General features: G+C 40.3%; 1 protein-coding gene across 1 annotated transcript in view; it reads right to left on the reverse strand.

The window, feature by feature from the left end:
- Positions 1-14,546, reverse strand: part of LOC115133122 (inactive dipeptidyl peptidase 10-like) — a 49,223-nt gene that overhangs the window by 18,620 nt on the left and 16,057 nt on the right. The window contains exons 2-5 of the mRNA XM_029666050.2: positions 12,827-12,941; positions 12,446-12,541; positions 3,464-3,558; positions 619-693 (exon numbers count right to left, since the gene is read on the reverse strand). Of these exons, the coding sequence (XP_029521910.1) occupies positions 619-693; positions 3,464-3,558; positions 12,446-12,541; positions 12,827-12,941 (381 nt within the window). The remainder of the gene's footprint in view (positions 1-618; positions 694-3,463; positions 3,559-12,445; positions 12,542-12,826; positions 12,942-14,546) is intronic.

Consider the following 14,546-nt stretch of genomic DNA (forward strand, 5'->3'; position numbering starts at 1 on the left):
TCTTGGCTTCCATGGCAACCCCCATGGGAACCTTTCCCCAATAGAATATTTCCCCCACGGGAACAACACCTGTTGGCATTCTCACAAACAATCGCAACATTGGTTCAATAATATACAGAACTTTTCTAGCAGCTCTGGTATATAAAGCTTATTTGAGGCCTTGCTCACAATTCATTCCGTGGCAGCACAATGACCAGACGATATACTGTATGTGAGGCTCTTGATCATATCTTTGATCATGACACTGGTGAGGAGGAGAGAGGCCAGGAAACTGACAGTGAAGTAGTCTGTGATAAATAGCACAATGTGTTTCATCTGAGTATTTGTTATTGTCAAAATAATCCATACATAATGCTTTTTTTAAACTCAAAAACTAGTTGTATGAGCTCAGGTCAATGAGGCCTACAGGCCATAAATAGCAAATAGAAGTTCAAACCTTGTAATGTTCACAAGAACCTAAGTTGATAAAAAGATCTAACACAACATTCGGTGATAATATATGTATTATTATGGATTTATAATCAGCTACAATGGGGGCGGTCATTTTGGACCGGGAACACAGAATGAATTAACATGAAACGAACACAACATGAAGGTTAACGACTATTCATATCCTACCTGTTTCACTTCGTAAGCAAATAGCACATATTTCATGTCTGGAGAGAGAGAATATTTGGCAACTTTGAAAGACACCTAGGACAAGGGAAAGACAGAAGTCACAAATAAAACATCTAAAGGTTAACACATATTGTACATAGATCTAGGAAGTATCTTGTACATAGATCTAGGAAGTATCTTGTACATAGATCTAGGACGTATCTTGTACATAGATCTAGGACATATCTTGTACATAGATCTAGGACGTATCTTGTACATAGATCTAGGAAGTATCTTGTACATAGATCTAGGATGTATCTTGTACATAGATCTAGGACGTGTCTTGTACATAGATCTAGGACGTATCTTGTACATAGATCTAGGACGTATCTTGTACATAGATCTAGGACGTATCTTGTACATAGATCTAGGAAGTATCTTGTACATAGATCTAGGAAGTATCTTGTACATAGATCTAGGAAGTATCTTGTACATAGATCTAGGATGTATCTTGTACATAGATCTAGGAAATATCTTGTGCACATAGTACATTTGGAAAGTATCCAGACCCCTTGACTTTTTCCACATTTTGCTATGTTGCAACTTTATTCTAAAAAGTATTTCAAAAATGATTTTCCCTCATTAATCTACACACAATACCCCATAAGCAAAAACATTTTTTCGTAAAAAAACAACAACAATTTATCACAGTTACATAAGTATTCAGACCCTTTACCGAGTACTTTGCTGAGGCACCTTTGGCAGTGATTACAGCCTTCTTGGGCATAACGCTACAAGCTTGACACACCTGTATTTGGGGAGTATATTCCATTTTTCTCTGCAGGTCCTCTCAAGCTCTGTATGGTTGGATAGGGAGAGTTGCTGCACAGCTATTGTCATGTCTCTCCAGACATGATTGATCGGGTTCAAGTCTGGGCTCTGGCTGGGCCACTCAAAGACATTTAGAGACTTGTCCCGAAGCCACTCCTGCATTGTCTTGGCTGTGTGCTTAAAATTGATGTCCTGTTGGAAAGGGAACATTCACTCCAGTCTGAGGTCCTGAGCGCTATGGAGCAGGTTTTCATCAAAGATCTCTCTGTACTTTGCTTCGTTCATATTTCCATTGATCCTGACTAGTCTTGATGCTGCCACCCCCATGATTCAATGTAGGGATGGTGCCAGTTTTCCTCCAAGCGTGATGCTTGGCATTCAAGCCAAAGAGTTCAGTCTTGGTTTCATCAGACAAGAGAATCTTGTTTCTCATGGTCTGAGAGTCATTTAAGTGCCTTTTGGCAAATTCCAAGCTGGCTGTCATGTCCCATATACTGAGGAGTTTCTTCCGTCAGGCCACCCTACCATAAAGGCCTGATTGGTGGAGTGCAGAAGAGATGGTTGTCCTTCTGGAAGGTTCTCCCATCTCCTCAGAGGAACTCTGGATATCTCCTCTCTGACCAAGGCCCATCTCCCCCCGATTGCCTCTCAGTTTGGCCGGGAGGCCAGCTCTAGGAAGAGTCTTGGTGGTTCCAAACTTCTTCCATTTAAGAATGATGAAGCCCACTGTGTTCTTGGGGACCTTCGACGCTGCAGACATTTTTTGGTACTCTTCCTCAAGTCTGTGCCTCGACACAGTCCTGTCTCAAAGCTCTATGGACAATTCCTTCGACCTCATGGCTTGGTTTTTGCTCTGACATGCACGGTCAACTGTGGGTGCTTATATAGATAGATGTGTGCCTTTCCAAATTATGTCCAATCAACTAAATGTACCACAGGTGGACTCCAATCAAGTTGTAGAAACATGGAAACAGGATGCACCTGAGCTCAATTTCAAGTCTCAAAGCAAAGGGTCTGTAAGTAAATAAGGTATTTCTGTTTTTAATTTTTAATACATCCCCCCCCCCAAGGCTATAACGTAACATAATGTGGAAAAATGGAAGGGATCTGAATAATTGCCGAATGCACTGTAGATCTCAGAAATAATTCAGATGATGGTAAACCAATACACAGCCTGTATACTGTACCATGCTATTACAATCACAGGCATATAACCTTTCCACCCAAAATTGTAGCTAGCATGTCTAAACATTAATCAGGGATTAATGGTGCCCTGCTTTTCGCCCAGTTAGATTATTAAATGGCAAAAAGCAAGCCTGCCAATGACAGTCAAAAGCCGCTTAGCCTTATGCAACACATAAAACATGACCTGTCAGATCAGTCTTTTTTTTTAAACGATTATATCATTTTTTCTCAAACAATAACAACCATACATAAACAAAAGACAATAAACAGACAGACATACATTTCATCAAACATCAATGACATGACACCTGCTCAGACCTACGTTCCCACCGCAATGTCTCACAACCACACATCCCCTCATCCTTTATCCCCTGGAACTTTCCTGTGCTTGTAGCAGTCTTTGCCATATTTTTCTCCGTAGCCCACACCTTTTCAATATTTAAATTGATTTATCACAATGTTACAGGAGGCAAATAATGACAATGTGCTCAGCTTTGATATTTCTATGCAATATGGTACTGTGTTATGAATGCTGATGTGTCAATATGGTACTGTGTTATGAATGCTGATGTGTCAATATGGTACTGTGTTATGAATGCTGATAGAACAATATAGTACTGTGTTATGAATGCTGATGGATAAATATGGTACTGTGTTATGAATGCTGATGGGTCAATATAGTACTTTGTTATGAATGCTGATGGAACAATATTGTACTGTGTTATGAATGCTGATGGGTCAATATAGTACTGCGTTATGAATGCTGATGGGTAAATATGGTACTGTGTTATGAATGTTGATGGGTCAATTGAGGTTAGAGAGGGGGACCCATTGGTGGCAAGCTACTTACAAACGTGCTATTTCTCAGGATCATTTCTGTTTCGTTTAAAGCAAAGTTGAACTTGATGACGTGGCCGTCTCTGTTCCTGTACAAAACCTCTGAATCTGTAAAAGGATACAGGAATTTTTTTGTAAAATGTTCCTTGATAACCACATTTTAGATAAGATGAAAAAAATAGGCCTACACATTCTGACATTGTATAACCACTTATCAATATCCATTTCAGACCCCAAAGAGAGAGGGAGAAGGCATTTAATTTTCCAGCAGTTCATTTTAAGAGTGCCTCTCATCTCTCCTCATTTCTACTGAGCAAAACCTTTTTGACCTGCAGCCAGCCAGCCAGCCAGCCACATTATTGCAATGGCTTCATTTTGTTCTGCATTACAAATCTCACTATCTATCTTTAGGAAGATGGCTCCCAATTCACAGTTGTTGGCCTCGGGCAGTTCCTCTGAGTAAAAATGTGATCTTAAATGCAGCTACGTAACTGGTATGCTAAATAATGCAGAATGAGCGTAAAACGGTTGGTCTGCATTATATTATGTTATATATTATAGAACTGAATTCCTCAAATAATAAAAAATAACAATGGAAAATGTAATTCAAATCTACAAAGCCACCTAGCCATGCCCAAATGTGCGAAATGACTAGGAACGTTACAATGTTAGCTTACTGCTTGTTAAAACGTTACAATGTTAGCTTACTGCTTGTTAAAACGTTACAATGTTAGCTTACTGCTTGTTAAAACGTTACAATGTTAGCTTACTGCTTGTTAAAACGTTACAATGTTAGCTTACTGCTTGTTAAAACGTTACATTTACATTTACATTTACATTTAAGTCATTTAGCAGACGCTCTTATCCAGAGCGACTTACAAATTGGTGCGTTCACCTTAAGACATCCAGTGGAACAGCCACTTTACAATAGTGCATCTAAATCTTTTAAGGGGGTGAGAAGGATTACTTTATCCTATCCTAGGTATTCCTGAAAGAGGTGGGGTTTCAGGTGTATCCGGAAGGTGGTGATTGACTCCGCTGTCCTGGCGTCGTGAGGGAGTTTGTTCCACCATTGGGGGGCCAGAGCAGCGAACAGTTTTGACTGGGCTGCGCGGGAACTGTACTTCCTCAGTGGTAGGGAGGCGAGCAGGCCAGAGGTGGATGAACGCAGTGCCCTTGTTTGGGTGTAGGGCCTGATCAGAGCCTGGAGGTACTGAGGTGCCGTTCCCCTCACAGCTCCGTAGGCAAGCACCATGGACTTGTAGCGGATGCGAGCTTCAACTGGAAGCCAGTGGAGAGAGCGGAGGAGCGGGGTGACGTGAGAGAACTTGGGAAGGTTGAACACCAGACGGGCTGCGGCGTTCTGGATGAGTTGTAGGGGTTTAATGGCACAGGCAGGGAGCCCAGCCAACAGCGAGTTGCAGTAATCCAGACGGGAGATGACAAGTGCCTGGATTAGGACCTGCGCTGCTTCCTGTGTGAGGCAGGGTCGTACTCTGCGGATGTTGTAGAGCATGAACCTACAAGAACGGGCCACCGCCATGATGTTAGTTGAGAACGACAGGGTGTTGTCCAGGATCACGCCAAGGTTCTTAGCGCTCTGGGAGGAGGACACAATGGAGTTGTCAACCGTGATGGCGAGATCATGGAACGGGCAGTCCTTCCCCGGGAGGAAGAGCAGCTCCGTCTTGCCGAGGTTCAGCTTGAGGTGGTGATCCGTCATCCACACTGATATGTCTGCCAGACATGCAGAGATGCGATTCGCCACCTGGTCATCAGAAGGGGGAAAGGAGAAGATTAATTGTGTGTCGTCTGCATAGCAATGATAGGTGTATAGCGAGAATAGGAGAGGGCCTAGAACAGAGCCCTGGGGGACGCCAGTGGTGAGAGCGCGTGGTGAGGAGACAGATTCTCGCCACGCCACCTGGTAGGAGCGACCTGTCAGGTAGGACGCAATCCAAGCGTGGGCCGCGCCGGAGATGCCCAACTCGGAGAGGGTGGAGAGGAGGATCTGATGGTTCACAGTATCGAAGGCAGCCGATAGGTCTAGAAGGATGAGAGCAGAGGAGAGAGAGTTAGGTTTAGCAGTGCGGAGGGCCTCCGTGATACAGAGAAGAGCAGTCTCAGTTGAATGACTAGTCTTGAAACCAGACTGATTTGGATCAAGAAGGTCATTCTGAGAGAGATAGCGGGAGAGCTGGCCAAGGACGGCACGTTCAAGAGTTTTGGAGAGAAAAGAAAGAAGGGATACTGGTCTGTAGTTGTTGACATCGGAGGGATCGAGTGTAGGTTTTTTCAGAAGGGGTGCAACTCTCGCTCTCTTGAAGACAGAAGGGACGTAGCCAGCGGTCAGGGATGAGTTGATGAGCGAGGTATAATGTTAGCTTACTGCTTGTAAACACACCTTTGTGATTTCACACAAAACATCTCACAAAAACATGCCAAAGCATGAATTCTTTTGGAGGGGCAGTTCCTCAGATTGTTCCTAAAACCTGGAGGATGTACATGTCTAAGTGATCCGTTGTGAGGTTGATGGAGAGGAGCAGGAAGTTACATGCTTCACTGGTACAACATAATTGGAATATTTCTATGACACCTCAACTCGTACTTTTGACATGATAATGAAGGGAAACTATGATGATATTCAACCAACTACGGTGGATGTGTAACCAGGGCGGTGCAGTACAGCTTGACTGGCTCAGTAGTGTGAAAAGGGTAGCCTACTACAGGGCTTCCCAAAGTCGGTCCTGGGGCCCTCCATGGGGTGCACGTTTTGGTTCTTGCCCTAGCACTACACAGCTGATTCAAATAATCAAAGCTTCATGATGAGTTGGCTATTTGAAACAGCTGTATAGTGCTAGGGCAATGACCTAAATGTGCACCCAGGGAAGGCCCCAGGACCGAGTTTGAGAAACCCTGGCCAACTATAGACCATTTAGCAATACTTTGATTTCAGGAGAACCTGGAATAAGACAACCAACAAGCCCAGTTGGAAGCCTGTAGCCTATGTGGTGAGTCACATTATCTAGCTGGAGCTCATGTGACACTATAACCTTTAAATGGCCCATTTTGCTTAGCCACTGCAGTCTCTGCCTCGGTGACGTCATTCGAAATATATTTTTATTCAGCTCATGAAAATCCCTCCTATGTCTACAAGGCAAGGCAATAATAATATTTAAATAGCCTTCCTCACATGACATTCAAACACTATCTATGTAGAGCATAATCAGGTCAAATTAGTGTTGTGGTCCTGTGTGGCTCAGTTGAAAAGAGTATGGCACTAGCAACATCATAATTATGGGTTAGATTCCTGCTGGGGACGCCCATGAGAAAATGTAGGCACTTTGGATAAAAGCGTCTGTTAAAAATACGTCTTCCAATTTGAAATACTACTACGGTATTCATGATGAATAGAAATACTGTATCAGTCACCAAAACATGGACATGACAATATATATGAATACAGAGGTGATCATGAATAATGAATTATTACAGAGACATGTCAGAGGTTATGGAATCACATATGTTGGTAGTCATGATCAAGCTGGACATGTGTATGGAGCTAATAGGGTATGACTGTGGTGATGAAGTTGATACTATGTTGAATCACTCATGACATCCCCCAGGGGGTACCTATAACACACACTTCATATTCTATATGTATGGAGTACCACTTCATATTCTACATGTATAGACAACCACTTCATATTCTACATGTATAGACAACCACTTCATATTCTATATGTATAGACAACCACTTCATATTCTATATGTATGGAGAACCACTTCATATTCTACATGTATAGACAACCACTTCATATTCTATATGTATGGAGTACCACTTCATATTCTACATGTATAGACAACCACTTCATAGTCTATATGTATGGAGAACCACTTCATATTCTATATGTATAGACAACCACTTCATATTCTATATGTATGGAGTACCACTTCATATTCTACATGTATAGACAACCACTTCATATTCTATATGTATGGAGTACCACTTCATATTCTACATGTATAGACAACCACTTCATATTCTATATGTATGGAGAACCACTTCATATTCTATATGTATAGACAACCACTTCATATTCTATATGTATGGAGTACCACTTCATATTCTATATGTATAGACAACCACTTCATATTCTATATGTATAGACAACCACTTCATATTCTATATGTATAGACAACCACTTCATATTCTATATTTATGGACAACCACTTCATATTCTATATGTATAGACAACCACTTCATATTCTATATGTATGGAGAACCACTTCATATTCTATATGTATAGACAACCACTTCATATTCTATATGTATAGACAACCACTTCATATTCTATATTTATGGACAACCACTTCATATTCTATATGTATAGACAACCACTTCATATTCTATATGTATGGAGAACCACTTCATATTCTATATGTATAGACAACCACTTCATATTCTACATGTATAGACAACCACTTCATATTCTATATGTATAGACAACCACTTCATATTCTATATGTATAGACAACCACTTCATATTCTACATGTATAGACAACCACTTCATATTCTATATGTATAGACAACCACTTCATATTCTATATGTATAGACAACCACTTCATATTCTACATGTATAGACAACCACTTCATATTCTACATGTATAGACAACCACTTCATATTCTACATGTATAGACAACCACTTCATATTCTACATGTATAGACAACCACTTCATATTCTACATGTATAGACAACCACTTCATATTCTATATGTATAGACAACCACTTCATATTCTATATGTATAGACAACCACTTCATATTCTATATGTATGGAGGACCACTTCATATTCTATATGTATAGACAACCACTTCATATTCTACATGTATAGACAACCACTTCATATTCTACATGTATAGACAACCACTTCATATTCTACATGTATAGACAACCACTTCATATTCTATATGTATAGACAACCACTTCATATTCTATATGTATAGACAACCACTTCATATTCTATATGTATGGAGGACCACTTCATATTCTATATGTATAGACAACCACTTCATATTCTATATGTATAGACAACCACTTCATATTCTATATGTATAGACAACCACTTCATATTCTACATGTATAGACAACCACTTCATATTCTATATGTATGGAGAACAACTTCATATTCTATATGTATAGACAAACACTTCATATTCTATATGTATAGACAACCACTTCATATTCTATATGTATAGGCAACCACTTCATATTCTATATGTATAGACAACCACTTCATATTCTATATGTATAGACAACCACTTCATATTCTATATGTATAGACAACCACTTCATATTCTATATGTATAGACAACCACTTCATATTCTATATGTATAGACAACCACTTCATATTCTATATGTATAGACAACCACTTCATATTCTACATGTATAGACAACCACTTCATATTCTATATGTATAGACAACCACTTCATATTCTATATGTATAGACAACCACTTCATATTCTATATGTATAGACAACCACTTCATATTCTATATGTATAGACAACCACTTCATATTCTATATGTATAGACAACCACTTCATATTCTACATGTATAGACAACCACTTCATATTCTATATGTATAGACAACCACTTCATATTCTATATGTATAGACAACCACTTCATATTCTATATGTATAGACAACCACTTCATATTCTACATGTATAGACAACCACTTCATATTCTATATGTATAGACAACCACTTCATATTCTATATGTATAGACAACCACTTCATATTCTATATGTATAGACAACCACTTCATATTCTATATGTATAGACAACCACTTCATATTCTATATATTCTATATGTATAGACAACCACTTCATATTCTACATGTATAGACAACCACTTCATATTCTATATGTATAGACAACCACTTCATATTCTACATGTATAGACAACCACTTCATATTCTATATGTATAGACAACCACTTCATATTCTATATGTATAGACAACCACTTCATATTCTATATGTATAGACAACCACTTCATATTCTACATGTATAGACAACCACTTCATATTCTATATGTATAGACAACCACTTCATATTCTACATGTATAGACAACCACTTCATATTCTATATGTATAGACAACCACTTCATATTCTATATGTATAGACAAACACTTCATATTCTATATGTATAGACAACCACTTCATATTCTATATGTATAGACAACCACTTCATATTCTATATGTATAGACAACCACTTCATATTCTATACTTATGGACAACTACTTCATATTCTATATGTATGTTGGGTCTTATAGGTTGCACCTGTCTCTTATTTTGTTTCTTGATTCATGTCTAAATAAGCCTGTTAGGCCCGCCTATTTTTGTGCGGGATTGTTTTCTGTTAGTCAAGGTGTGCGTGGTTTGTGTTCCTGTCCGTTTGTGCCCTGTGTTGGGTCGGACTATTTTTCTGTCGATTTTGCGCCTGTTGTTTTGGGCGTTCATTTGGGAATCCAAATAAAGTCGATTTCCCCTCTGCTCTCTGCATTTGACTCTGCACCCACCACTCCAGGCGATGGTGACAAACGGGGTAAACAGAGTGTGTATGGTGTTCACATTTCAGAGGCTATATTTAGTATGAACATCGTGTCGTCTTCCCTGATTAAAACACGTGTTCTGACTAATATGTTGTGTGAAAATGTAGGGTTAGTTCTCATTTACATAAGTCAAATATACAGTACATCCCACTGGCCAGAACAAACAGTGTTTATCCTTCCCCAGTCTGTGGAGAATGATACACCACGTACAATATATTCAGGAAATCGATAAATAAGGTATATAGTTTCCGTGGTTACACAAATTAATTGTATGATATTTAAATGAATTGTTGGGATGCAGGCTGTTTGGATGTTCATGTAGTGTATGCACTAGAAAATAACAAGGGCCATACTACATATCATGATCAGCAAGAGTACGTTTACTATTACAACATTATTTACGACGTGAAATGAACACTAATTGATACTTTTTGGTACTTATGTTTAAAAAAATTATGAACTAGAACCGACAACGTGATACACAGTTAGTGCTGATCATTTCAAACAAGGTATTAAAAAAAGACAATCCCGTTAACATGTATGCGATTGTGAACACTAGTTTTCTAATGGTAATAGTCTAAACCTGAGCAGCTTTTCTAAGGGGCTGTGTCTACTTAGGAACAGTCTGATAGTGTTGTAGCAGAGCACGCTAGCAGCAGGCAGACAGGGAGCACTCACCAAGATAATCCCCCCAAATGTAATGAGGTCCTAGCAGGAACTGCCTCTGCAGCTGTGCCATGGCAGACCACTGCCTTTCACCATTACATGACTGTCTGTCTGTCTTTCTGTCTTTATGTCTGTCTTCATACCACCTGTTAGCTTGGCTCTAATCTCACCAATATGTACCACTATAACGTAATATCAGCTAACATGAGAGGTGGTGATGAAATCACTGGTCATTATATTTCTCACAGCGTTTCATGGGGGGGGGGGGGGGGGGTAGCGAAGTTTTATTGCTGTGTCCTACAGAATGAGAATCGTCAGCGTGAGCAGACGATATGGCTTGATCCATCACGGAAGGCGTTGTGAAAAACGACGGGAGGCCCATAAGAGTTAATGCAGTCCATCAGGTCAACACAGTGTGCGAGAAGGCATCACACTCCAATCCCCATAATGAGAATCAACAGGCGACTGAAAAAGTCATTTGTATTTGCTACCCTTGGATGGAAAAGCTCTCCGCAGGCTTCCAGGCCTCAATTTCATACGCAGGCTGGAAGAGATTCCGCTCGCTGTGGCCAAGAGGAGCGAAGAAGAACCACACCAGCTCAGACAACAGAACAGACACCAGCGCTGCCACCCCAAACGATTCTCTCACACTATTATGAAACCTGCTAGGTTTTGGAGAAAGGGGTGTTGTTCTGGATACGGGGTGGGAGATTTTACCTGAGAGTATATCCCAGAGGGGCTCCCAGTGATGGCTTGAGATAGAGTCAACCCTGTTTTGGCAAACCGGACAGAATAGGGGCATGACTGGGAGGCCATCTGTTTTACTGAGACTGGTCAGGAGGTGTTGCTCCCATGCCATGCTAAACTCTCAGCTGTCATTATAGCTCAAGATGAGATGAAGGCTTGCAGGAATACTCACATGCTTGAGCTGAGAGGTTCAGAATGCTCTGCTTGTGAGTGAAACAAAGTTTAAAATGTATAACAACAAAACAAACAAAAATCTATGACTTAATCTTTTATGATAAGTACTTTGGATTCTAGGATCATGTCAAGAGAATAGAATCTCTGTCACCCTCATTCACCTATCAGATAGACTGTAGCCCAATAGCTTCCAAAAACTAGCCAACCTGACCACACCCTTTCTCTTGTAATAGTAGCCTCCTGGGCAGACCCTTTCTCTTATAATACTAGCCTCCTGGGCAGACCCTTTCTCTTGTAATAGTAGCCTCCTGGGCAGACCCTTTCTCTTATAATACTAGCCTTCTGGGCAGACCCTTTCTCTTATAATAGTAGCCTCCTGGGCAGACCCTTTCTCTTATAATAGTAGCCTCCTGGGCAGACCCTTTCTCTTATAATACTAGCCTTCTGGCCACACCCTTTCTCTTATAATACTAGCCTTCTGGCCACACCCTTTCTCTTATAATAGTACCCTCCTGGGCAGACCCTTTCTCTTATAATACTAGCCTTCTGGCCACACCCTTTCTCTTATAATAGTAGCCTCCTGGGCAGACCCTTTCTCTTATAATACTAGCCTCCATACCCTTTGTGGCACTGCTGAGGGCTTATACATTTTTGCTTTTGGGGATGCTTTTAAATGAAATCCAACCTTTTCTTGTGAGACTCAATCAGATTGAGAGTATAAGGATCCGTCTGAAGGCTTCGTTAGAACAGGAATGTTGGACGGTTACCCTGAAAGTACTTACCACTTATCCACCTGGCCTCAGGATCGTGCACCGAGAACTCTGGCTTGAACAGGTCCAGCACAGTAAGTCTGGAGTTAGCCGCACCAGGAAGTTCCACTGCAAATAGGATATCAGTGTTAGGCCAGTTATCAAAATATGGATACTACAGCCTGATAAGGATAAAATCACACAGGAAAATAATTGATATTCATACACACATAACAACAGTCAATATTACACTGATCATAAAACTGTTTTGAAAAATTCAGGGCTCTGACTATATAACCTGACCAGGAAAAATGCTGGTTCTTATATTTTGTTAGTTAGAATACAGGCCTACAGTAACTATGACCCTGCAAATAAACTCCATGAGGTCTCTTGGTCCCCTGTTGGGTACAGTACCTGGTGTGAGAACAAAGACAGACATTGTGATGAGGGAGCAAACCGCCACTATGACCAGCAGGGAGATGGCTATTCCTTTGTAGTTCCTCGATTCAGGGCTTAATTGCACAAAGTCCTGGCGGGGAAAAAACACACAAAGCAAACTGAGAACACTCTTCAAGTAAATATTGTACTGTAATGATTACTACCAGACATAAACATGTTCGGTAGTAGAGGCCCCTATGAAACATAGGGTCTCCTCTGGAATGAGGAAATATGGTGTTCATATGCACTTGTGGATTGTCAATTAAACAGTGTTGCAAGATTCTAATTCTAAATTGTAATTAAGTGGAGTCGACGTTTGGTGTCAGCAATGGGAACCAACCCCACCACTTCCTACAACATAATCCCTAATATAATGACAGTGCCAGTCGGTTACTGCAAGCTTATGGTTTAATTAAATGGGCTCACACACTGCTGTCTATGGACATGTCTTTGCCTCAAAGCAGTAGGTGTCCACCCTTTTCATAATGATCATTCTGAATATGTCCAAGTGAATAGGTGTATGTCTAGACATTTTTCGGACTGACCAGAGCGGACATGATTAGAGCTGAGAGGTGTATAGACGGGTGTTACAGTACACCACCTAGCCTTCCTTTCTCAGTCGAAAAGGGACGAAGGGAGGGCAGAGAGTGGTGGAAACACAAACTATTGATTGCTCTCAAGAAGCTATCTCCAGAGAGAATACTCCCTGAGACCTTCAAATGCCCCTTTCATTTCTCCTCTAAAAACACTGAGTCATAGCCACTGAATCATAGAGTTGTATCACGGCTTGTTACATCTATTTTTGGTATGTCTATAGTCTATGCATAAATAAATGATGTCAATTTCATCTAATGTTGGTAAGAATGTAGAATTACAACTGTACACGGTTGGTTGCATTGATTTGGGATAGAATGCAGAATTACAATTGTAAAAGCACACTGGATTTACATGGTTGGTTCACAGCCTGTAACCTATGCCCAGTTAATGTAATATGTATAACTATAAAACCAAACAGATTTATGGTAAATGTGCACATACTGTAGGTGTTTTTTCATCATTTGCTAGTTTGTCATGAGTAGGTTATACCAATTCAATAAAGAAAATATTTTGGACGGCAACACTCGGCCAATCATGTTTCCAACCTGTTACATTTCTGGAAACAAGACCATTCATCAGAACAATGCAAATAGACAACAAAGGATGCAAAACAGACAGGCAGTCCAGCGCAAGGTAATCAACACCGTAAGTAACACCTGTCATGTGAGACACTGCTGGGCAGACAAACAAACTAACGAGGTCATGTTCCTGCCAACTGTGGCGTTACATTAATCTTTTGATTAGCACTTAGAAACATGAGTCATGGCTCTGCGAGTCTGAACTTGTTCGTCTAGCCTACTGTGGAGAGCCTACTGTGATCTCCCAATGAACCAGTTAAGGAGAACATTGTTTTCACCAGGAGCAGTAACTTACTAGCCTGGATTTAATGTGAATTGTTCTGCTTCACTTCACAAAATGTAAATAGATACATTCAGTTTGGATGCAGGCTAGAAAGTACAACTGTAGATACAGTTAAAGTCGGATGTTTACATACACCTTAGCCAAATACATTTCAACTCAGTTTTTCACAATTCCTGACATTTAATCCTAGTAAAAATTCCCTGTTTTAGGTCAGTTAGGATCGCCACTTTATTTAAAG

The sequence above is a fragment of the Oncorhynchus nerka genome, linkage group LG2 (assembly GCF_034236695.1).
Source record: "Oncorhynchus nerka isolate Pitt River linkage group LG2, Oner_Uvic_2.0, whole genome shotgun sequence".
Classification (NCBI taxonomy): Eukaryota; Metazoa; Chordata; class Actinopteri; order Salmoniformes; family Salmonidae; genus Oncorhynchus; species Oncorhynchus nerka.